The sequence below is a fragment of the Myotis daubentonii genome, chromosome 14, assembly GCF_963259705.1.
Source record: "Myotis daubentonii chromosome 14, mMyoDau2.1, whole genome shotgun sequence".
Lineage (NCBI taxonomy): Eukaryota > Metazoa > Chordata > Mammalia > Chiroptera > Vespertilionidae > Myotis > Myotis daubentonii.
In genome coordinates this window covers 59,161,305-59,185,895 of record NC_081853.1, presented here as the reverse complement: position 1 = coordinate 59,185,895, position 24,591 = coordinate 59,161,305, and the positions used below count along the sequence as shown (strand labels likewise).

Genomic DNA, 24,591 nt, shown 5'->3' with positions numbered 1-24,591 from the left:
GTCCACCGAGGGGCCCCAGGCCCCGGGGGTGGCCCACGCTGCTCTCCGGCACCCGCCCGCGTCCTCACCTGGTCTATGTACACAGCTGTGATGGCCCCTGAGTGGCCCTGCAGTGTGAAGAGGCAGCACGAGTCCTCCAGACGGAACACCTGGGGGATGGGCATCAGGTGCCAGTCTCGGTTTTTCCAGATGACACTTTAGCCAGGAAATCCCTCCCACAGCACATCGAGGGCACCTGCAGCCTCTCCCTGACCCCAAACCACCATGCCCTGCGCTCCGTCACGCCAGTGCCCGAGACGGGCCCGCACTCACCCTCAGAGTGTGGTCTTGGCTCCCGGTCACGAGGCGCCCGGCAGCTGCCTTCAGAGCTGTGATGGGTTTCTGGTGTGCACAGGGCACCGTGTGGGTCAGGCGGCAGGCCACCCTGTCACTGCTGCTGTACACAGGGGCCACGGGAGAGCTGCCCTGCCCTGGAGAGAACAGGCCAGCGGAGGGTCAGCCCCTTGCAGGCGGCCCCTCACCCACACGTCAGACCCACCTGCCCAGGCCAGGCCACTGACCTCGGAACTGCAGGGGGCTGAAGGCAGCGTGGGTCTCCAAGGAGAAGAAGTCCAGGGAACCGTTGAGCCGGGCAGCCACAATCCTGAAAGGAAAGCACGCCAGGTGGCTCCGAGCCCAGACTGGACAGGCTCAGCTCCGCTGGGAGCCAGGAGGGAAGGACGGGGGCTGGGAAGGGATGCGGGAGAGGCCCAGATGGCAACTCCATGACCCGCCTCAGTGCTTCATCTGTGAAATGGGAACAGCAGCACCACCTCACGGGCGGTCCCAGGGAAAGGAGTTAATCCGTGTGACACCTGGGCGTATCGTGGGAGCGGGCAAATCAGAGACCAGCACGCGGAGGGCCTGCGCGGCCGGGAGCCACAGGAGTCGCACAGAAGCAAGCACCACCCCCTCCATTTATTTTCCCACAACGAAACCGGGATTTTCTTCAGAATCCCAGGCACATGTGGACCTGTGCCCAGTGGCCCCAAAGCCTGGAAGTGAGCAGGGATCCAAGTTGACGCCCACAGCCAGCGGCACCGCATGTTTCCAGCTGCTGCCTGTGGATGGGAGGGCCAGGAGCTCTGGAGGCTGATGGGGACATGCGGGCTTTCCCTAAAGCCGAGGGAACCAGCAGGGAAATCAGAGCTGAAGGCAAGTGGCTCCTCTCCTGCTCCAGCTCTAGCGTGGACGGTGCCACATGGTCAGGCCCTGGAAGGCAGAGCCGGCCTGGGGCAGGCAGGGGCAGCAGCAGCAGGAGGCACTGCCAGGGCAGAGAGCCGCCCCTAGAGAGTGTGCAGAGGGCACGGCTACGCCACGACTGCTGGGAGGGAGAGGAACGGGCCAGCAGCAACGGGAAAGAAAGGTTTAAACAGGCTCTTCTGAAAGCACATTTTTCTGGAACTGAAAATGCAGCCAAGAAACTCCGGAAGTCGGCATCGAGGCCAGAGAGCTTGGGCCTCAGGAGGGAAAGAAGGAAACCGGTCCTCACCTCCCGTGGCTACAGTCTGGGTGGCGGCAGGGGCTCGGGGGCCTGGAGCTCACTGGGTGTCGCCCGGCTCTAAGGGCTTCCTGCTGCCCCAGGGGGACTGCAGGGACACGCAGGGAGGAGAGTGAGGGCGTCCTCAGTGCGGCCTGGCCAGCAAGGCCGGGACACGGGCCGAGGCGGGTGCCTGCGCTCACCTTTTGTCCAGGAAGACGAGGGCCGTGATTCCCGAGGAGACCTGCTCGCTGCTGCAGCGCAGTGTGCCCTCCACGGCGTCCCACACCTGCAGGCCCCGGGCCATGAGCAGCTGCGGCTGGAGAGGCCACAGCCCTGGCCCGCCTGCACCCCCTGCACCCCCGTGCCCGCCTCCACCCCCCTGCCCGCCTCCACCCCCTGCCCGCCTGCAGCCCCCTGCAGTCCCCTGCCCGCCTCCAGCCCCCTGCTCCCCCTTCCAGTCCCCTGCCCACCTCCAGCCGGCCGCTGCTCCTGCCCACCACGATGAGGTTGCCCTGCAGCTCCAGGCTCCAGATGGAGCCCTCGGCACTGGGAGCCCAGGCGAGGGCTGGGGTGCCCTTCTCGGGGGGAGAGCCCCTCTTGTCCTCAGGGGCCTGGGACAGCGTGGGCCCAGGGGAGGGAGGGCACAGGGTCTGTGCATGGACAGGGGCAAGCCCCTCCTGCTGGTACGCTCGCTGCACCAGGCGGCTGAAATCGTAGCCCGGGTTGTCCCGAGAGCGGCCGCAGCCTGCCCGGTGCCGGGGCTCAGGCTGAGTGGGCTCTGAGAGCCATGGCCGCACAGAGAAGTTGGTGTCAATCAGGCAGGTGAGGTCGGGCTGGTCCCCGAAGACGGAAGGTGGCGCGAGGCCCCGGGGACAGTGCCGCAGTGGAGGGCTGTCCCCAGGCTCCTCTGCGCTGCTCTTACCGCCGTCCGACAGCCGCTCCCAGCTCTCCTGAGCCTCGAACACACTGCCGCCGCCGCCGCCACTGTCCCTGCGCTGCCTGCGGGGCCGGGAGGGTGGGTGAGGACAGGACGGCGAGGCAGCAGGGGTGGGAGCCTGACTGTGACAGACACCTACCTGGGGCGAGGGATGCGCGTGAGGCAGTCCCCGGTCTGTGCGTCCCACACGCACACGTGGCCCGCGAGGCAGCAGCTCACCAGCAGCATGCCGTCACTGGCCAGGCACTCGATGTCCTGTGGGCACAGCACGGCCATGGGCACGGGCACGGGCACGGAGGCAGGGGCAGCCGGCCGAGGCACCCGCACTCACCATGAGGTGCCCACGCAGCACCAGGGGCACGATCTCCGTCTCGGGGGGCGCGTAGCCGTAGTCGTCACAGGGCAGGTCTCCGCGGCGCCGCCGGCCCGGCCCGCCGCCCTGCTGCCCGTAGTTGCGCGGGCAGAGCACACGGTACAGGCAGAGCAGCAGCAGGACCAGGACGATGCCGGCGGCCAGGCCGAGCGCCGCCACCCTGCAGAGAGGCGGGTCAGGTGCGCCCAGGCCAGTCCCGGGCAGCCGTCCCGCTCGGGCCTTACTTGTACAGGGTGACGTCTCCGTGGGTCTGCGCCACACCTGGCCCCTGGGGGCCGGCCTCCCAGAGCCCGCCAGGCCTGGGCTGCAGCGGGGGCCAGGCGCTCCGGCCGTCCTGAGGGTGCCGCCCCTCCAGGGCCTCCTTGGGGTTCAGGCGGAGCGTGACGGGGATGATGGGCAGCAGGCTGATGTACCTGGGACAGGGCGAGGGCAGCTTCAGCCAGGAGGCCCCTCCCCAGCCCAGCCCTGGCCCCTCAGCCTTGCTCGTTACAGTTACAGACACCAGCGCCCGCGCAGCCGGCCAGGAAACAGCACTCAAACCAGGGGGTTCCCCCCGAGGGGGAAGGGACGCTCTGGGGACCGTGGGCTGACACCGCCAGGGAGGTGCACGCAGCCCGACCCACCGCTTGGCCAGCGTGATGTTGTAGTAGCTGAAGAGCGTCGGCCAGTGGCGGAAGGACAGCTTCCTCCACAGCTCCTCGTCCTCGGGCCCCCAGGTGACCTCGGGGGCGGGGCTGTCGGGGACGACCTCGGCCAGGCCCCCGGACTCAGGCATCTCCCCTGGCAACGTGCGGTTCTCAGGGAACTTGGGGGCATCCGGTGGGAAGATGGAGAAGGCGGGGTCCGGGTGGCTGGCAGGCAGCATGCCTCCAGGCACAGGCACGGGAGTGAGGGCGCCCTCGCCCAGCGGGCTCTGCTCCGTCACCTGGGCCGTGAGGTAGATGCGCAGTCCGGCCGGGTCTGTGTACACCAGGATGCCGATCCAGACCACGGTGCCCGCCTGCAGGGGGCACGGGGTGCTCAGCCGGGGCTCTGGGTGCAAGGGGCAGCCCCACCCCACATGCCTGGCCCTCCTGCCAGAGGCAGCAGCACAGGGATCTCAGGCATCAGGGAGAGGACACGGCCAAGCTCCTTCTCTCTGCCTCCCAAGTCCCCACTACCATCTGGGCCCACTGCCCCGGGGACCCAGTTCCCGCTCCGTGCTCAGGGCTGGGTGGCCTGGCCTGGAAACAGAGCAGCAGGCCAGCCCCCATCTCAGCTGCGACCATTCCCGCCCACAGGCCCTGTCCGCACCTCACGCCCTGGGGAGGCCCTGCTGGCAGGAAGCCCCTCTGCTCCGCCCGCCCAGCGTTCCCGATGCCTACACACGACCAGCAGCGATGAACCCTAACTGGGAGCGGGGCTGGCTCCCGCCCGGGGTCACAACTCCTGCCCCTGACGCCCCAGGGCTGCTGTCCCGAGACCAGCTGTTCACCTGGGAAGTGGGTTTGGGCAGAAGAAGAGGCACCCCACCCCCAACTCTAAGGCAAAACGCAGGGCAGGGCCGAGGGCAGTACCATGATGAGCCGCTGTGCCAGGCGGGTGCGGGCCAGGAAGTAGACGACGCGCAGCCTCTTGGGGAGCCGCAGGTTCCGGAAGGAGGACGGCTGCAGCGTGACGGTGTGGGGGGTGGCCGGCCGCACAGCCAGCGGCCGCTCAAAGCGCGCCGGGCGCCCCCCTGGCTTGGCAGGAGGCAGGCAAGCCTCAGGGGGCAGCCGCTTGTTCAGGTCCGCCAGCTGTGGGCACAGTGGTCAGTGGGAGCTGCCCCGTGGGCACCCGGAGACCCTGTGAGCTCAGCCGGGCCCAGGAGGGCGGGACCGCCCCTACCTCCATCCTGCGAATGTCGATGGACAGGACAGTGGTGAAAAACAGCATCTGAAGGAAGAAGTCGGACACCAGGCCCACGACGGCGAAGAGACAGAACTCCTGGAATCAGGACGGCCCGTCACCTGGGGCCCAGCGGTCCCTGCCCAGCCGGCCGGCACCTCACCATCTGCACAGCCCCAGGCGGCAGCGGAGCCGCAGTCCTTCCGGGTCTGGGCCCAGCCAAGCAGGGCAGTGCGGGCGCCTCCCTGCCCACCAGGGGGCAGCAGAGACCCAGGTCTTTCTCCATGAACCTCCCGGAGTCTGATCCAAGCTGGGAGCTCAGAGCCCCTCCAGCCCGCACCCAGCCCTGTGCCCTGAGCTGGGGCCCTGCCCACAGCGGGGATGGCCCCTCTCAGGGCTCAGAAAGGTCCCGGCCACAGCAGCACTGGGCTGGGGGGAGCGGGGGCGGGGGGATGTCCTGGTTTAAGTCCTCCCTGCCCGCGTGTGAGGCCTCAGCACGTCCCCCAGAGGACCCGGCAGAGCCTCGCAGTGGCCACGTCAGCTCCAATGGCCGGGACTGCACTGCGCCCGGCAGGTGCAGCCGGCCCGCCCCGGGCAGGACCCGGACGTGCTGCGTCCCCCTTCCTGCCTCTCCCCCGAATGGTCAGCAGCAGGCGGCTCCGACTCTGCAGGGCTACCCACCCCTGCCCACCGCCCCACCGCTGAGCGAGGGCACTTTGCCAAGAGCAGGGCCACTCTGGGCAACGGGGGGTGGCCCGCCAATGACGTGGGGGGACGTGACCAGGGGCTTCTGGTGTGGGTCAGGAAGGAGGGGACCCATTCGGGAACCAGGTCTGCCTGGATCGGCAGAGCCGGCCGCTGGCCGGGTGCCCCCCGAGCCCTCCTGCCCACAGCTGAATGTCAGAGAGGACAAGGTCACAGGCAGAGACATGCTGGGAGCGTGACCCACAGCCCAGCCGGGCCCCCCGTCCCGGTGCCTGGCTCACAGCGGGCGGAGCGCGGCCGGGCCTCACCTGGATGGCGGGCACGAGGGTGAAGTAGCCGATGAGGATGATGCCCAGCTCCGTGGCCATGTTCTTCATGATGGACCAGCCCTCACAGCTCAGGCCTGTGGGGACAGCAGGGCCGTGGGCCGGCGATCGGCCCGTCCGCGACGTGTCCACACGCAACCCATGGTTCTCGAGGGTAGAGACGGGGGAGGGGCCCAGCCTCGGAGGCAGCCACCCCCCCGTGCCCACCCTCAGGCTGCCGTAGCCCGGCCAGGTGCTGCCATCCCTGCACGGGGTGAGTGCCCGCCTGCCACGGGCAGAGCGGCTCTGGGTGGGCCGCTTCCCGAACCTCCGTGGCACCACATCTGGCACAGGGCCCGGCTCCCCCAGACCCTCAGGTTTGCGGGGTGAACAGCCCCCAGCCCTGGCCCCCAGATGTGGGGCTGGGAAGAGGGGTCACAAGCGTTGAGGCCTCCCGGCCTGGGCTCCTGTTTCCCCAGAACCCAGACCCCAGCTCCTGCCACCGAGGAGCCCACGCCTGGAGGAGGCAGGAGGGTCCGGCCGGTTCCTCACAGACACATGAACCAGGACCGTCCCCCACGGCAGGACCCGTGGCCCCGGAGGAAGAGCCCGCACCGTCCCCCCGGCCCCCCGCCCCGTCCCCCCGCCCCCACCCGCCCGTACCTTGGGCGATGCGCAGCTTCACCTCCAGGTCCACGGGCGTGGAGACCACCGACTTGGTCAGCACCAGCACGTTCTCGAGCCCGATCACCACCACCAGGTAGGGGAAGATCTCGCTGGGGGAGGGCGGAGCGGGGGGCAGAGTGCTGAGCCCCAACACGCAGCCGGCTCCACAGGCCTGGGCAGCGGTGGGGTGTGCAGCCTGTGGTGGGGGTGCTGAGCAACCCCCACAAGCACAGGGCAGGTGGTGCGCATTCCCACCCCTAGCACCGTGGAGGGCGCTCCCTGTCCTCCCCGCACCAGGCCCTGCTGGCCGCCCGGCCACGCCCCGGCCCCACCCCTCAGCGCGCTCTGGCCAGGCCCAGGACTGAGGAAGGGGGAGACCCGCCTCCAGCCCCCGAGAAGCTGGGCCGGGAGACCCCAGCCACACCACTGAGGCCGGCAGGAGGGGAGGCTGCCGGGAGGGCTGGCCGCGAGGGGAGCCTCCAGGGCCCAGGGCTGCTGCTGTGGGGCCTGGAGGGGCTCGGCGGGCGCAGCCGTCACTACAGCGGGAAGCGGGGAGGTTAGCACCAGCAGGTTCAAGAACGAAGCTGATCTGTGAGCAGGGGAAGCAACAGGAAACACAGACGCCCTGTTTCTGCGGGGGGGTCAGGGCGGCCGGGTCAAGGCCAAGGAGCCGCAGCCTGAGGGCAAAGCCAGGGAGGGGCCCGGCCCAGGGGCAGGGAAAGGGCCAGGTGGCAGCTTAGAGGTGCCTGAACCTCTTCAGAACCTCACTGTGAAAGACCCGTCTTATCAGGCTTTACAGTTCTAACAGGAAAAGGAAGAGAGCGTGCTTCTCTCTCAGACCACCTGTGCTCACGCCATCCAGGAGCAGTATGCGCAAGTAAGTGTACAAACACACCCACACGCACGCACACACACAACGCAGACACAGTCATACATACCCATGCACCAACATACACGCACATAAATAAATACACTAGGGGCCCGGTGCACCGGTGGGGTCCCTCGGCCAGGCCTGCGCCCTCTCACAATCGGGGACGCCTCAGGAGATGTTGGAGAGCCGGTTTCAGCCCGATCCCCGCAGGCCAGGCCGAGGGACCCCACCGGTGCACGAATCCATGCACCGGGCCTCTAGGATGCATATAAGATCTTTGGTTAATCTCTTCCTGCCCTCCCCCTCGCCGCTCCCCTCTGAGATTCATCAGTCTGTTCCCTGTTTCCATGACTGTGTGTTGAGCGTCTGCCCCCTGGTGGTCAGTGCGCGTCATCGCTACCGGTCGGAAGGTCACTTAGGCTGTTATTATATAAAAGAAATCCCATATGCATCAACATATACATGCACGTACATATACACACAGGCCATATATTTACATATGACTACAAGCCAGGTAACTTAACGAGGAAAAAATATTCCTCTTAAATGTCAAAGCAACAACATGCCCAGTCCCGGGCCGACCAGAGGGGCACGGTCTCGCCCAAGGACCCCCCGTGGCCAGGGGAGCCTGCTGGGGACCTACCCGCCGTTGAGGGTGGGCGTCAGGCCGAAGAGTGTGCAGAGCCCCACAGACATGAGCAGCGAGCTGAGCACCGTGACCACAGCGGCCAGAGCCAGCCCCCACTTGGACTTGACCATGTCGATCTTGCCTGGAGGGCAGAGGGCACGTCAGGGGCATGTTCCCTCCCACAGCCCTGGAGGAGCTGCTGGGAGGGAACCGACCATGACAGGTTTCACCAAAGGAAAGGACAGCGCGTACTCCCCACCCCAGGGACACGGGGCCTTTGGCTGCGGAGCCCGCGGAGCCCTGGCCCCGAGGCCGGGGACGAGCCCGAGGCGGGACCTACGCGTGGAGAAGTAGATGTAGGCGAACAGGATGATGTAGGTGGTGACCAGCGGGATGAGCTCGGCGACGCCGATCTCCTCCTTGAAGTGCACGTGCACCAGGCTCTCAGCCCGCAGGCTGCAGTTGGGGCTGGGGTGCAGGAGCATCAGGCGGGCCCGCAGGCTGCTCAGGAACCTGGCATGGGGGGAGGGGGGGCTGTCCCTCACGGTCCAGGGGACAAGGACAGCCCCTGGGAGGGGCCAGCGAAGCTTCCCTCCTCGAGTAGGTACCAGCCCTCGGCCCACCCAGCGCCCACCCCAGGCCCCGGGGAGGCAGCCGGAGGCGCTCCATGTCCTCGCCTGCTGGGGCCGCTGCAGCGCTGCTGGGGGACGCCCAGCCCCAGGGGGCCCGGGGCGAGCAGCTGGGGGGCCGGCCCTACGCTCCAGAGCTGGGGTCCTCACACTTTCTAAACAGGGGGCCAGTTCACTGTCCCTCAGACCGTCGGGGGGCCAGACTATAGTTTAAAAAAAAACTATGAACAAATTCCTATGCACACTGCACAGATCTTATTTTGAAGTAAAAAAACAAATGTTTTCGGCCGGCCGCATGTGGCCCGCGGGCCGTAGTTTGAGGACCCCTGCTCCAGAGAGACCGCTGGGGGCACCAGGACACTGGGCTTGCCAGCCCTGCCTTAGCCCCTTACTCTGGACCCCCCACCGTGAGCAGGCGGACCCGCAGCCCGAGGGATAAACTCCACAGGCAGCCGGGTCCTGCGCGTCAGGGGCGCCTGGACACTGCCCGGACAGGGACCCCAGCTTTGTGGCACCCGCAGCCCGAGGAGCCCGTGGCTCACCTGGCGTGGTAGCGCCGGAAGACCAGGGTGATGGTGTAGGCGGCCATCCTCTTCCTCGCGAACAGGCTCACCCCGCTGTACCTCCCGGGGACCCCAAACAGCAGATCTGCAGGGAGAAACCAGCAGGCGCTGACCAAGGCCTCCCCACCCCCACCTGGCACAAGGGTGGCCCCTGACCTGCCAAGCACCCATCGCAGGGCTGGGTGGCGACGCCCGAGGCACCTTTGAGCGTGGCTGAGGTCTGCAGGGTCTTGGGCTCGTGCTGGTGGATGGTCGCGATGATGTCGGGGTCGGCGTGGAAGCGCTCGCGGTCATTCTGCCAGAAGTTGGCCGGGGACAGCAGCAGGCAGCCGTGCTCGGGGAGCAGGTTCTGGAGCTTCCTGAGGCCTGGCAGCAGGTCGGTCACCTGCAGGCACACCTCCTCCAGGCTCCTGGCCCCAGAGCTGGCAGCGAAGGGAGGCACGTGTGATGACACGGGCAGGCCCACGCCTGGAGGCCCCGTGCCACCCAGGCCCCAGGTGCCGGTGTCTGAGCCCGAGGTCAGGCAGCCAGGAAAGGCTCCTCCAGGTCGACAGCCACGTGGGGGTAGGACCTTCCAAGCGTGTGGAGCCCAAAGGCGGATCATCTGACAGGCCGGCCAGGGCGTGCGCAGCCCCCGCCCACCAAGACGCCTGGCCCACCCAGGGGGCAGAGGGCGAGGGGAAGAGCGGGCCCCGTGCGCCCAGGGCCACCAGAGCCCCTGCTGCCAACACCTGCGGACGCGCCCCGGCCCTCAGGCAGCTCCTCTCGGGTGGGCCAGGGGCCACTCCCTCTGCCTGACGCCCAGGCCCAAGCTCAGGCGCGGGCGCAGCCACGGGAGCGCGGGTGGGCCTTGCAGAGCCGCTGGCTCCGTGGTGGCACTGAGGACACGCCCGCCTCCCCACGGCGGGGCTGGGCTGGGGCGCCCGGGTACCTGTCTCTCAGCACGTGGTTCCGGATCTCCTCCACCAGCTGGAAGGCCCGGGACAGAGGGGAGCGGAACACGTCCACGGCCAGGAGGTCCTTGTGCCAGGGCGACACCGAGGACTTGACAAAGATCTGCTGGACGTACGCCACCGGGGCGCCCACGTACTGCGGAGAGACGGGCGCCAGAGGTCAGTGCGCCAGAGGCGCCGCCAGGTCCACCTCGGGCTGAGCAGAAATGAAGGCGTCCAGGCCCGGCCGGCGGGGCTCAGTGGCTGAGCGTTGACCTATGAACCAGGTCAGGGTTCGATTCCCGATGAGGACACATGCCAGGTTTTGGGCTCCATCCCCAGGGGGGGGCGTGCAGGAGGCAGCCGATCCATGCTTCTCCCTCATCACGGATGTTTCTGTCTCTCCCTCTCCCTGCCTCTCTGAACTGATAGAAGCCTGTTGTTTAAACGTGGGCGTCCGCGGGGGACACGCATGTCTGACCCCCACACGCGGCTCCGAGCGCCCGTTCCGCCGAGACAGGGAGAAGGTGGCTGCGGGACTGGGGGAGACGGCGCCTGTTTAGGGGCAGTTTCTTTTTTTTTTTTTTAAATATATATTTTATTGATTTTTTACGGAGAGGAAGGGAGAGGGATAGTTAGAAACATCGATGAGAGAGAAACATCGATCAGCTGCCTCCTGCACACTCCCTACTGGGGATGTGCCCGCAACCAAGGTACATGCCCTTGACCGGAATCGAACCCGGGACCCTTGAGTCCGCAGGCTGATGCTCTATCCACTGAGCCAAATCAGTTAGGGCATGGGGCAGTTTCTGTTTTAGGAGAGGAAAGGAGCCAGGCGGGCGGCGGTGCTGGGCACACCGCAGCGAGAATGTGTTTAATGCCGCTAAACTGGACGCATAAAGATGGTTAAGACGGTACATTTATTGCTAAGATGCACAATTTTAAAAACTGGAAGAAAAAATAACCTGTCTCCTCCGCCCCTTGGAGCCACCACCCTGTGAAGTGGGCGCATGGGGAGCTGCCCAGGGCGCAAGGCCAGGATGCGCGGGGCCTGAGCCAGCGCCGGGAGGGGCTCCCTCAGCCCCGGCGGCAGCCTTGGCCGCCCTGACTGCCGAGACCCTGAGCCGAGGCCGCAGATAAGAAGCCAAGGCTCAGGCGTCCCTGGCCCGGCTGACGCGCGAGGCAGGTCGCCCAGGCCCCTGGGAAAGCCCACGTCCAGGCGTCCAGGCGCCGACCGCCAGGCAGGGCTCGCGGGAGGCTCGGGTTTCGCTGACCTGGTCTGGGGGAGCCAGGCCAGCGCCCGAGCCCACAGGCTAGTTTTGTTTTCCTTTTTTCTAGAACACAATCCTTCCTCACGTTTACCCAGAGCGACCTAGAGCTCTGGGCACAGACCCTCACCCTGACCCACGGCACAAGCAGCTGGGACTCAGCTTGTCGGGGCACAGGCCTGGCCCGTGTCCCTGTGTCCCTGTGTCCCTATGTCCCTGTGTCCGGCCGGCAGGCTCCGGGCCCTCCTGGGCTCCCCCTCTGGCTCCGCCCCCGCTGGGGCCTGGGACTCGGTCTCCACACGCGCCAGGCTGGGCCCTGACTCACTGAGGAAACTGTGAGGACCAAACACAGGACCCCCAGCAAGGTGTCGGCCAAGAGCCTGTGAGCTGCGGCTCCTCCAGTTCTCCGCGCCCCCCGCCCCCCGCCCCGCCCCCCGGCTGCACGGCCCGCCGCCTCCAAGGTCAGCAAGGCTGGTCTTCCCGTCACTGTCCTCTCACCCGGGCCCGGCCCCGGCCAGTTGGCACCAGCACCTACCCACTCGGGCCGCTCGCTCGGCTCTCCTGGCGTGGGGCCCGGGGCCACGGGCGGGAGCGCGTAGTCCTTCACGGGGGTGGTGAACTCCACGGGCCCCGTCCCCGGCAGGGGGAGCTTCAGCAGCGGGTAGCTGGAGGGGCAGGAGGAGAGGGAGTTAGGGCACGGCGGAGGAGTCGGCGCTGAGGACGGGCGCGGAGCCCCCGCAGCTGCACTGAACCCGCAGGGCTGCACACGCAGACACGGAGCCACCCAGGCAGGAATCCTTATTTTTATTTATTTTTTTAAATATATTTTTATTGGTTTCAGAGAAGAAGGAAAAGGGGGGGGGGGAGAGAGAGAGAAACATCAGTGATGAGAGCATCCTGGACCGGCTGCCTCCTGCACGCCCTGCACTGGGCATCGAGCCCCAAACCCTGCAGGTGCCCCGACTGGGCATCGAACCCTGACCGCCTGGTTCCTGGGTCGACGCTCAGCCCGAGCCCCGCCGGCCGATGCAGCTGGGAACTTCTAACTCATTTCACGGGACACACGGCCCTGCGCACAGAGCCTCCCTGGGCCGCCAGGCGGCGACACCTCCAGCTGCTCTTGGTTCCGGTTCCCGTCCTTTTACTTCGAGCTCTGTGTTCTCATTCGCTTTCCACACAAAACACAGACAAACCGAAGGCCTGTCCAGGTCTGGCACGGGGCAGACGCTGTGAGTCCAGGAGTCCACCCTTGGGCATGAAATGTCAGGAAAAGCCCACGGTCCCCCCACCTGCCCGGCCGCGCTCTCCCCGCCAGGTGTGGGAGGCGCTCTGCGCTCGGCCCAGCTCCCAGCGCACGCCCCGCCCAGGCTCCGTGTGCTTCACCTGCCACAGGAAGTGCCGTCCCACAGCCGGGGACGGGCCTCCCCCCTTTGAATCGGCAGCTGCCACACTCGCCCCCGATGGTGACACCCACCCCAGACGGCGACGGCACAGAGGAAGCCCCTCCCTCAGCGGCCAGAGCGGCCTTCGGGGAAGGGGTCACAGCACCCCTCCTTCACCTTCAATTGCCCACAGACACGCGCTCAAGTCCGGTCAGGCCCTCAGCCACCACGCGTTACCTCTCACCCCGTGCAGAGGTGGGAAGGCCACAGAGGGACGGGGCACAGAGGGGGCCGGACCCCACACCAACCACAGTCAGCCGAGCCACCGTCCCCGAGGCCACTGTCCTGAGGCCACAGTCCCCGAGGCCACCGTCCCCGAGGCCACAGCTCCCGAGGCCACTGTCCTGAGGCCACAGCTCCCGAGGCCACAGTCCCCGAGGCCACTGTCCTGAGGCCACAGCTCCCGAGGCCACCGTCCCCGAGGCCACCGTCCCCGAGGCCACAGCTCCCGAGGCCACCGTCCCCGAGGCCACCGTCCCCGAGGCCACCGTCCCCGAGGCCACAGCTCCCGAGGCCACCGTCCCCGAGGCCACAGCTCCCGAGGCCACCGTCCCCGAGGCCACTGTCCTGAGGCCACAGCTCCCGAGGCCACCGTCCCCGAGGCCACAGCTCCCGAGGCCACCGTCCCCGAGGCCACAGCTCCTGAGGCCACCGTCCCCGAGGCCACAGTCAACGGCTGCTCCCGCAACAGAATCCAGAGAAAACGCTCTAATGGAGCTGGGCAGAACGTCCAAGGTCCTTGAAGGCACAGCCGTGTGGCCCCCAGGGACTTGTTAGAGGCGACTCCTGGGGCCTCTCCCAGGCCTTCCCGCCAACACGCAATGAACAGTTTACACGTCTGTGCCCTGCGCTGAGCCGCCAGGAGTCGGCGCTGCCGGAGGGCGGGCCAGGGGCCGAGGGTGCACTGGCACGGCTCCCCTGCTCACGGGCCGTGTGGACCGGACCAGCCTGGGCCTCCCCACTCTGGTGCCGTGGGAGCTGCCAGGACGCTGCCCTGGCTGCCGAGGCCGGAGGACACCGGCCACAGATGCCCGAGCGTCAGCAGGACCCTCCCAGGGAGGATGCGCATCCCCGTCCATCCGGGAAGAACCTGCCTCCTCAGCTGGAGCAGTGAGGGCGCCGCCAGCACCACGCGTGTCAGACACATCGGGGACGGCAGGGCGGCTCCTGTCCTGTGGCCGTGTCTCAGGGCCTCTCCTCTCACCATGTCCCCATCCCCGGCCTGGGGGGGCCGATGCCACCGGGCAGCCACGCTCTCCCCGCAGTCCTGGGTGAGCAGGTCTGCCAGGGGGCGCCCGAGGAGCTGATCAAATGGACCGTGCGCCGGCCAGTGTGGCTCAGTGGATAGAGCGTTGGCTACGGGCGGAAGGGTCCTGGGTTCGATTCCAGTCAAATGACATGTACCTCAGTTGCAGGCTCGATCGCCAGGCCCCAGTCAGGTGTGTGAGGGAGGCAACCATCCATGTGTCTCTCACCCTGTCTCCCCTCCCTCCCGCTCTCCCTAAAAGTCAACGGGAAAACACGCGTGGTGAGGATCAGCCCCACCATCACCACCACGGCAGGACTCGGCCTCGCAGACGGGAGGCCCGCTGTCCCGGCACCAGAAGGGACCGTCGCTGTGAGAGGGAGCCCGAGCCAGGCCTCTCGGCGAGCTGGCGATTCCTTGTCCAGCACGACCTCGAAGGGGGTTACCGGCGACGGCTCGCGGACGCACGGGCTGAGGGCTGACTCCGGGCTCCAGGGCTCGCCCCTCGGGCCCCGGGGGAAGGAGACGCCTGGCCACGGCCCGGAGCGGTCAGGCTGGGACCCTCCTGCCCCCACACCGCCCACCCCCGGGCCCTGGGCACGTACCAGCAGGCGAGGATGCAGAGCCCGGTGAAGAGGGTGATGGGGATGGGGTAGGAGGCGCAGAGCAGCCCATGGTTGTAGAAGGCCCGCGATATCTTCTCACGCAGCCTGTCAGTCAGGGTCATCGTCAGCGCAGGTCACCTCGCTGCCATCCCGGACGTGCGCAGGGGTCAGCCGGCAGGCGCTCCCCGGGGCTGGCGGCCACCATCTGCCCTGGGGGAGGGGAAGCGGTGAGCAAGGGGGTGGCTGGGAGGCGCAGTGACGGGAGAGGGGGCGCCTCGGGGCGTCCACACCAGGACGTCTAACAGGCGCTCCCCCGGGCGCGGTCAGACGAGAGCACCTTTGGGGAAACCTTCGGGCAGGGCTGACCCCACCGGCAGGGACTCACGGGTCAAGCATGTCCGGGGGATCAGCCCCCCGGGAAAGCACCCACAGCCGCCTGAGGCACCCTCCGGCCGACAGCCCCACACCCTCCTGAGGAGCAGCCGGGCGCAGGGGGCCCGCCTCTCGGGGTCTGGCCTGGAGGACTCAGGTCGCCCTGCCCGCAGGCCGGGGCCTCTCCCCCTGGGTCTGACTTCTGTGCAGGAAGGAGACGACCTGGATGGGGGCCTCATTCGCCCCCAGGGGTCCCTCCCCGATGAGGGTGGGGGCTCGGGCGTCGGTCCCTTCTGAGGACGAGCTCCCCGCTTCTTCCAGCCGTGCCCCACCCCATGCCCCACCCCATGTCCCAGCAAACCCTCCTTGGCCTGGGAGCCAAAGCCCACATCTGCTGCCTCCGAGCGGACACCCTTAAACCGACCAATCCGAGCAGGAAACTCGGGGGACCCAGAACCCCTTCCTCACGGCGCTGCCCACCCGAGTTCAGCGTGAAACCCGCTGCTCCGTCCCAGGTCCCGGCTGCGGTCGGTGCGCAGGAACCTGCTCAGACACGTGTCTGGCTCCGGAGGCTCCGGAGGCAAACTCGGGCCAAAGAGCCGGCGCCTCAGCAGTGTCAGGACCAGGAGACGCAGAGCGAGTGGCCCCGGCAGCCCTCCCTCCTGCAGGCACAGCCTCAGCGCACACGCACTTCCACGTCCCCTCCAGCCACCTTCTCAGGGTCCGTGCGACGGGCCAGGGCCAGGGCGGGAGCGGAGCTGGGCACAGGCTCCCCCGCCGGACGGTCTCAGGCGGGGCCGCAGCCACTGCTCCCGCCTGGCGGACGCGGGACTCGAACGTCTGCTCCTGCGCCCCGACCCCCTTCTGTCCCCAACGGGGAAACAAACACTCAGAAGAGATACCCTGTGGAGACAGGCCCGCAAGAGGGTCCCCGAGGCCCACGGCTGAGCGACGACCTAGGAGGTGGCGGTTTGATTCCTGGCCGGTCGGTCGGTCGGTCGGTCGGGGCACAGGCCCGGGTTGCAGGCTCGCTCCCCAGTGGGGGGCGCGCAGGAGGCAGCCCTCCGTGATGCTCTCACCACTGGCCTCTCCCTTCCTCTCCCTGACGACAGAGGGCGGCACCCGCAGCAGCTTTTCCAGCCTCGGCCCTCAGGGTCCCAAACCGTCTTCCTCGTCTTCAGAAGCGGCTGACCTGCCCACGGGCTCCCTCCTCCTTCCCACAGCCCCGCACGCACGCCTGCGCCCCTCTCCGCCGGGCGGGACTCCACGGGAGAGGCCCCGTTCTGGCCCGCACCCCGAGCTACGTCGTTTTCTCTCGTTAATCGCAATCCCCGCCGGCCAGACGGGCAGTTCCTGTTGTTCCATCTCCAAGTTAAACAAGTCGTCTCCTCTCCCTTCTGCGACTCCACTCAATGAATTCTGTTTAGTTTTCGTCATGAAATGTCTAACGTCAGGTTCGTGTCTAGTTTTCCATCTGTCTCAAGACTGTTCACCCTCACTTCTCAGAGCAAGAGAAGAAAGCCCTCCATGCACAGGCCCCGCGGCCCGTGGCCCGCGAGGGTGGGCGACCGGTTCACAGGAAACATCACACGAGCGCTCTCCCCGCGAGGCGGCCGTCGGAAACCAGAGAACGACCTTCCCAGACGGAACCAGAGCTCAGAGGCCCCTCCGCAACCTGCCGGAGGGGAACCTGGACGACGCCCGTCAAGGTGAGGACACCGTCAAGTCATGCACGCTCAGCAACGGGATTGCGTCACTGCGTCCACATCGGATGCACTTACACAAGGGAGAGGCCGCCCAGGGCACACCAGGCCGCTGCTCTATACAGCCCAGCTCCTCCGCAAACCTGCACAGCAGGTTACCGCACCGAACACTGCAGGTAATTGCAACACAGCGGCAAGTATTTGTGGATGTAAACCTACCCAAACAAAGAAAAGGTACAGTAAATACATGGTATAGAAGACAAAGTGTGAGTGTGAGTGTGAGTGAGTGTGTGTGTGTGTGTGTGTGCACGCACGCCCTGGGGAGCAAGGGGAGGGCTGAGGAGGGAGGCGCTGTCAGTGGGAGATCAGGAGGAGGGAAGGAGGGAGAGGGAGAGGGAGAGAGCAGAGATCAAAAGAGACCCAGAGACGTAAAACTTGAGAAATGATGAAAGGGACAGGGAGGGAGGGAAGGAGGCGCACGCGCACACACACACACACACACACACACACACACACACACACACAGGCGCCCAGCAGGGGGGCGCTCCCGGGCACCCCTCCCCTCCAGCCCTCCCTCACTCCCTGCACAGGAGGGCGCAGGGCGGGTGCACAGCAAGCTGAGCCTGGTCTGTGAAACCGCCCACAGCTGGCAGCGAAGGCCGGGCCTTTTCCGACAACACGACAAACCGTTTGCTCATAACCCATCGTGACCTCCGAGACCAGCCTCGCGTGCAGGGCCTGGCGCCGACACTATAGCTACATAATTTGTTAATGGAGACACAATATAAAAACATGTAAATTGTGCCCTATCTGGTTTGGCTCTGCAGACTGAAGGGTTTGGGGTTCAATTCCAGTCAAGGGATTGTGGGCTCCATCCCCAGTGTGGGGTGTACAGGAGGCAGCCGATCCATGATTCTCTCACATCATTGATGTTTCTTCTCCCTCTCCCTCTCCCTTCCTCTCTGAAAACAATAAAAATATATTTAAAAAATACAATCAGTAAAAACATATTTTTAAAATGTAAATTGTGACATCTATGGGTGATAAAAAACATAGACTTTTTGTAAAATTAAGGTCTTAACTTAAAATAGATTGTTGCAACTATAGATGTTCTGTGTAACTCATGGTAACCACAAAAGAAAAAATATAGCAGCTCACAAGAGATAAAGAGAAAGGAATCAAAACATTCAATTGATTGAAAAGTTATCAATTCATAAAGACAGCAAAAAAGAAACTTACAAGACAGCCAGAGAGCGAGATGGCAGGACTAAGGCCTTAACTATCAACAATGACTTTAAATCTAAATACATCAAATTCTCGAATCAAAAGGCACAGAGTAGCCGAACGGGTTAAAGAGTGAGACACACTGTGTGCTGCGCGAGAGGCTCACTCAGCTGCAAGGACAGAGCTCCGCTGGGGGCGGGACGCTGAGCCCTCGGTTCCGCACCTCCGTCCACGCCCTCGGCTTTGAGGGCCACAAGGCCCTCAGCCTGACCCCGGCCCAGGGCCCAGGCAGCAGGTGCCACGGCCGCCCTCCAGGCTCCTTTCTCGCGCCATCTGAGTGGCACCTCGGGCCACTCCCTCCGGCAGCCAGGACTGTGGCATCCACACCGCAGCAGCCGTGTCTCAGTGTCCCAGCCCCCCCCCCCCCCCCCCCCCGCCCATGGAGCACAGGGACAGCGTCCGGGTGCCGTTCCCGACTGTCGGCGGAGGCGGAGGCGGGGCCGAGCTGTGGGCAGCGTTATAGTCTGCGGACGGGTCCAGCACGTCCAGGCCTTGACATTCACTCCCTCCCGCACACACGCACCAGAGCCACTCCCAGTCCCGCAAGCCCATCACGGTGGGCGCCGCATCCAGGCGAACCCACTCATTCCTGAATCACATTGGCACTGTCTTGTCTGGGCTCAGACACGCTCAGACGCACAAACACGTGCACTGGAGACGGCTGCTGACAGGACTCGGCCGGGGCACACGCAGGTCCGCAGCCAGGAGCGACAGGCGTGCCCTCCAGGTCCGTGCCCGTCACGCTGACACGCGCAGCGACGCCATCGCCTAAGGACGCATCTCTCAGAGCAGACCCACCGCGAAGCGCCGCATGACTCTGCGTGTGTTTGCATGAGACACAGATTCAGCTACGTGTTCATATCCTTCTCGGCCCCAAGCGAACCTCGAGCCCAGTGGGAGCACAAAGCGTCTCTAGAAACAATGTCGACAAAACCCATTTAAAAACCGAAGCCTGACGGAAAATGGGCCAAGGGCGGTCAGCTCCTCCACAGAAGGCAACGGAAACGGCCTTCAGCCGTCAGGCAGCCGGAGACACATCAACCAACCTGAGCTGGGCGTGTGCCTGCTGCTCTGGAACTTCCCTATAATTTGAACCAAGAAGTTCTGGGGGGAAGTAGAGAGAAATGGTTTCCCTTATTGAACTGGCAGAGCTCACACGCAGTAGCACAGAGCTGGTGGGGGGTGGACAGTGGCACTGCCCGCAGAGAGCGGCGAGGGCAAGCCCTCCATGGAGGTGCATCTGGCAGGAGCCATCAGGATGGCCAAACAGCCGTGGCCGGTGTGGCTCAGTGGATAGAGCGTCAGCCTGTGGACCAGAGGGTCCCGGGTTCAATTCCAGTCAAGGGCACGTACCTGGGTGGCAGGCTCCTCCCTGGCCTGGGCCCTGGTCGGGGCACCTGCAGGAGGCAACCAATCGATGTGTTTCTCTCACATGGATGTTTCTCTGTCTTTCCCTCTCTTCCACTCTCCCTAAAATCAACAGGAAAATATCCTCAGGTGAGGATTAAAAAAAAATGTTTAACGGCCAAGGCATATACTCCCCGACTAGTGCTCCTGCCCCTGGTGCGTGAGCAGACGGTGCGCGGGGCCGTGCTGGGCTGATGCGACGGAGGCTCCTCCGTGTTCCCTGCACCAGCACACGCGACACACCTTCACGGCCACCAGGAGCTCTGGCTGAAGGACATGAGGCACCTCCTGACAATGGGGTATTGTGAGCGACGAGAAAGCTCTCACGTGTTGACACTGAACTATGACAATCGGAGACGGACAGCAAGGGACACAGGGCGCCACCTGCGTGCAAAGAAAGGAGCTCTGTGTGTGTCTGTGCCATGCACGCCCTGACCCGACACCCGAGAACTGGGAGCGCGGCCGCCCTGGGGAGAGGACCTGGGGATCGGTGGCCGGGGCGGGAGGGAGAGGACCCTCCTGCATGCACGCTGCGGCGCCTGCTGAATTCTGTGCCACGTGAGTGTGACTGCACCGACAGGGAAAATAAAAAAACAAGCTTCCCGTGGAAGCAGCATAAGCTCTGAGCCTGTATCCCTCCACCCTGCCCTGCGTGTGCCATCCTGCTCTGCATGTGCCCACCCTGCCCTGCGTGTGCCCACCCCGCTCTGTGTGCCATCCTGCTCTGCATGTGCCCACCCTGCCCTGCGTGTGCCCACCCCGCCCTGTGTGTGCCATCCTGCTCTGCATGTGCCCACCCTGCTCTGCATGTGCCCACCCCGCCCTGCGTGCATCCCAGCCCTCTCGGCTCCCTCATGGCCGGGTCCCTCCCGGGAGCAGTCACAGCTGGAGGCCTCTGCTCCCTGGAGCACCCAGGGTCGGTCGGTGCCGAGTGGAAAGTCACGGCAGGTCTGTTCTCAGCCGACCGAGTCCTTGGGCGCAAACGAGTCATTTGGGAAAAGGAGGTTTTTTCTGAAAAGGGGACCAGTGATCAGGACGGAATCTGCTTCTCTAAGCATCAACATGAGCCACGGAAGCTGGAGGAATTGCCAAGTGAACTGAAAAGAGAAAGGGGTTTGGTTCAGGAATGAAAGCCGATCTCGGAGCATGCGAACCTGAGCACACGTTGGAGAGGATGGACCGAGTACGCGTGGGCACGGCAACGCCCGGTGGAAGGGAAGCCACGTGCGTTGCCTGTCGGGAGGCCATCGCTCATCCCACGCACGCGGGCGTCACCGGGCACTGGAGAGTGACCCCACGCCAGCTGCCGACGCTCTTCCCTCCTGACCTGGGCAGGGAGACTGGCCAGGGGCCTGAACTGACCACGGCTACCGGCGTGTGCCGAGGATCTGCTTTAAAGCTGGCCACCGCCAGGGCCCAGGGCAACCCCAGGTTTCACAAGACAAGCCCTTTGACCCAGGGGAGGTGCCTGGGCGCCGTGCCAGCAGGTGAGACGGAAGCACGGCCAGAAGCAGCCCCGGCGCCCACCCCACGGACACCTCCCGGCCACACAGGACGGAGGCCTCTCGCCTGGCTTCCTACGGGAGTGTCCGCCGGTGAGCGCCAGGGTTCCGACCGTCCGCACAAGGTGGAGGCGTGAGGAGTCTCTATTTTATTACTCACTCAAAAGCTTTTTTAAGTTATTTTTTGCTCGTCCTCACCCAAGGATATTTTTCCAGTGGTTTTTAGAGGGAGAAAGACAGAGAGTAACATCGATGTGAGAGAAACACATCAATTGGTTGCCACCTGCACGGGCCTGACCAGGGCCCGAGCCAGGGAGGAGCCTGCAATTGAGGTACGTGCCCTTGACCGGAATCGAACCTGGGACCCCTCCCAACGCTCTATCCACTGAGCCAAACCAGCTAGGGTTCAATAGCTTTTAATAGCCGGGCCTGTGTGGCTCAGTGGATTGAGGGTCATTCTATACACCAAGAGGTCACCAGTTCAATTCCCAGCCAGGGCACATGCCCGGGTTGCAGGCTTGATCCCCAGTGCAGGAGGCAGCTGATCAATGATTCTGTCATCATTGATGTTTCTCTCTCTCTCCCCCTTCCTCTCTGAAATACACACACACACACACACACACACACACATTAATATAGCCCTAACCGGTTTGGCTCAGTGGACAGAGCATCAGCCTGTGGACTGAAGGGTCCCAGGTTCGATTCCCAGTCAGAACACATGCCTGGGTTGCGGGTTCGATCCCCAGTGGGGGGTGTGCAGGAGGCAGCCGATCCATGCTTCTCTCTCATTACTGATGTTTCTATCTCTCTCCCTCTCCCTTCCTCTCTGAAATCAATAAAAATGTTTAAATACACACACACACACGTGTGTGTACACATATAAAAAATTTGAGGGAAAAAGGAAGAATTTGTACCCTTACAAAATTTAGTGAGAACGAACACTCGAGACTCCAAGACCCAAATGCAAGACCTGAAACAAAGAGCAAAGATTCACGACAGCTGATTTGGCAACGATTTCCTGGCCACGGCCAAAGGCCAGGCAACACAGAAGGAAAATAAACAGCTGGCTTCACGTAAGCTTCAAGTTGTGTGCATCCGAAGAAACTGTCAACAGAGCCAAAGGCAGCCACAGCACGAGGAAACCTTACAGCCAGGTCCCTGGAGGGCGCGCACACAGAGCACAGAGCTCCCGAGTCCACAGCGAACAGGAAACCAACCCAACTTTTTAAATGGACACAGGACTTGAATAGAATTTCTCCAAAGAAGAGATACGTCTGATACACACATGGAAATACGCTCCAGATCACATACGAGGAGGATGAAAGTGAGAACTACACCGAGATACTCACACCATTAGGATGGCTACTAGCACGCACGCACGCACACTCACACGCACACACACATACAAGCACACACAAGCACACATGCACACAGACACATACACGCACGCGCACATACACACACGCGTGAACACGCGCACACACAGGAAGTAACAAGTGTTGGCAAGAACGTGAAGAAGCTGGGACTCTGCGCGCTGCTGGTGAGAACGTGAAACGGTGCGAGCGCTGGAAAACAGGACGGCGGTTCCTCAGGAAGTGAGCCATGGAATGACCACCCGGCCCAGCGGGTCCACTGGTGTGCACGCCCGGAAGAACTGAACACAGGGACCTGAGCAAACACGCTACCCCGTGTTCACAGCAGCACTATTCCCAACAGCCAAGGGTACGAACAGTCCCCACCAGCAGCGGAGGCGTAACCAGCATGCGGAGCCACGAGGATGCCATGGGCGAGATGAGCCAACACAAAAGGACAGATGCCGGGACTCACTCACAGGGTGCCTCCGTCAGAACCGCAGCAGCAGAACGGTGCTTGCCAGGGGCTGGGGGAGGGATGCGGGGGTCACTGTGTGAAGGACAGAGTTCGTGTCCCAAAGGCAGGCTTCCCGTGGCGTGTGGCATTCCTGTGAGCTGATGAGCTTTGTAACCATCGGAACCCGCTGACCTGTCCCCAGACCAGCGACTGTAAGCCTACTTTTTTTTTTAATATATATTTTATTGATTTTCTACAGAGAAGAAGGGAGAGGGATAGAGTTAGAAACATCGACCAGCTGCCTCCTGCACGCCCCCCAGTGGGGATGTGCCCGCAACCAAGGTACATGCCCTCGACCGGAATCGAACCCGGGACCTATGAGTCCGCAGGCCGACGCTCTGTCCACTGAGCCAAACCGGTTTGGCTGTAAGCCTACTTTTGCCCACTCCTGTACTTAATACAAAATCAGAGCCGTGGCTCAGCAGGGACGCAGCCCTTCCAGGCACTGGCCCTGAAGGACATCTCTATTGGCCTCCCGGATCCTCTCAGGGACTTTCTATGTAGATCCCACTGCAAGCCGATGGGGTCGTGCCGAGTTCAGGGAGAAGTTAACTGGGAAGAGAGGCTCTCAGGCTGCCGGGAACAGGTGCACCTCCCACACAGCCCCGGGGGTCCTTTCTCGGTTGCACGTGGGGTGGCTGTTGGGAGGGGAGAATTGAAGATTATCCTCCCGGCGAGAACATGATGCACCAGGCTCTCTGTTGTCTGCTAAGGCGGGTCTTGACGTTTGCAATAGTCACTGTCACTGGGTGACAAATGTGAACGGATGTCGAACCCGACCGGGACTCAGGCCCGAAAGAAGGAACCTAATCACCCCGCGGAGATGCGTACAAACATGAGCTGGAAGAGGGGAGACGGGCTGGCTGGGCCGCCGTGGGAGGGCAGGTCGTGGGGCGCTGGGGGAGGAGAGGCTGTGGCTGGAGGCCCTCTGAGTAGCACTCACTCCGGGAGGTGCAGCCCCGTGCAGCCAGCGGGGGGACCGGGGGGGGGGGGGGCAGGCTGCTCACAGGAGGAAGCTACTGGAAAACAGAAACAAATGAGGCTTTGTTTTAAGAAACCAAAAAAGTTGTAGAATAGCTTTTTACATGAAAAGATGGTCACACAGTGACACAGAAAATGGATACAGAACAGTATGATCCCGTGAGAAAGAGAAAGAGAGAGCAAGGAATAAGCAAGAAAGAAGCCTGTGCCGGCCGCGTGGCCCAGTGTCGGCCTAGGAACCAGGAGGTCACGGTTCAATTCCCAGTCAGAACACAGGCCCGGGTTGCGGGCTCGATCCCCCGTGTGGGGCATGCAGGAGGCAGCCAATCCACAGTTCTCTCTCATCACTGATGTTCCTCTCTCTGCCCCCACCCCCGCCCGAAATCAATAAAAACACATATTTATTGATTAAAGAAAAAAGAAGCCTGAGAAACCCACTAGTGGCTGTACAAGGATCACAGAGTGTGTGTGTGTGAGTGTGTGTGTGTGCGTGCGCATGCGCATGCTCTAACCACTGAGCAACCTTAGGGCAATAAGCATCTATAATAATAAAAGTGCAATATGCTAATTAGACCGGACATCCTTCTGGACAAAGCCAGGGCTGCGAGGGCCGAGGCAGAGGTGGCTGCCACCACGGCGAGGGGACGAGCCCCTTGCATGAATTTTGTGCATCGGGCCACTATCCTATATAATAAAAGGCTAATATGCAAATCAACCGAACAGCGGAACAACCAGTCACTATGACACGCACTGACCACCAAGGAGCAGATGCTCAACTCAGGAGCTGCCCCCTAGTGGTCACCGGGTTCAGGGCTGGCTGGCGAGCTCAGTGGTGGTGGAGGGAGCCTCTCCGGCCTCCGTGGCAGCGCTAAGGATGTCCGACTGATGGCAGGCCCGCTCACCGCCATCAGTCGG

General features: G+C 63.9%; 1 protein-coding gene across 2 annotated transcripts in view; it reads right to left on the bottom strand.

The window, feature by feature from the left end:
• SCAP (SREBF chaperone) overlaps positions 1 to 24,591 on the bottom strand; it is a 28,277-nt gene that overhangs the window by 668 nt on the left and 3,018 nt on the right. The window contains exons 2-21 of one of the 2 annotated variants that reach the window (XM_059664924.1): positions 14,559 to 14,768; positions 11,801 to 11,930; positions 9,997 to 10,154; positions 9,267 to 9,487; positions 9,045 to 9,150; positions 8,214 to 8,386; positions 7,889 to 8,015; positions 6,372 to 6,484; positions 5,712 to 5,806; positions 4,699 to 4,797; positions 4,389 to 4,607; positions 3,456 to 3,832; positions 3,057 to 3,245; positions 2,791 to 2,992; positions 2,599 to 2,714; positions 1,993 to 2,521; positions 1,723 to 1,808; positions 561 to 643; positions 313 to 470; positions 69 to 149 (exon numbers count right to left, since the gene is read on the bottom strand). In XM_059664924.1, coding sequence (XP_059520907.1) covers positions 69 to 149; positions 313 to 470; positions 561 to 643; positions 1,723 to 1,808; positions 1,993 to 2,521; positions 2,599 to 2,714; positions 2,791 to 2,992; positions 3,057 to 3,245; positions 3,456 to 3,832; positions 4,389 to 4,607; positions 4,699 to 4,797; positions 5,712 to 5,806; positions 6,372 to 6,484; positions 7,889 to 8,015; positions 8,214 to 8,386; positions 9,045 to 9,150; positions 9,267 to 9,487; positions 9,997 to 10,154; positions 11,801 to 11,930; positions 14,559 to 14,680 — 3,384 coding nt within the window. In that variant the 5' untranslated portion in view covers positions 14,681 to 14,768. The remainder of the gene's footprint in view (positions 1 to 68; positions 150 to 312; positions 471 to 560; positions 644 to 1,722; positions 1,809 to 1,992; positions 2,522 to 2,598; positions 2,715 to 2,790; positions 2,993 to 3,056; positions 3,246 to 3,455; positions 3,833 to 4,388; positions 4,608 to 4,698; positions 4,798 to 5,711; positions 5,807 to 6,371; positions 6,485 to 7,888; positions 8,016 to 8,213; positions 8,387 to 9,044; positions 9,151 to 9,266; positions 9,488 to 9,996; positions 10,155 to 11,800; positions 11,931 to 14,558; positions 14,769 to 24,591) is intronic. The other variant, XM_059664925.1, reaches the window with a different exon arrangement.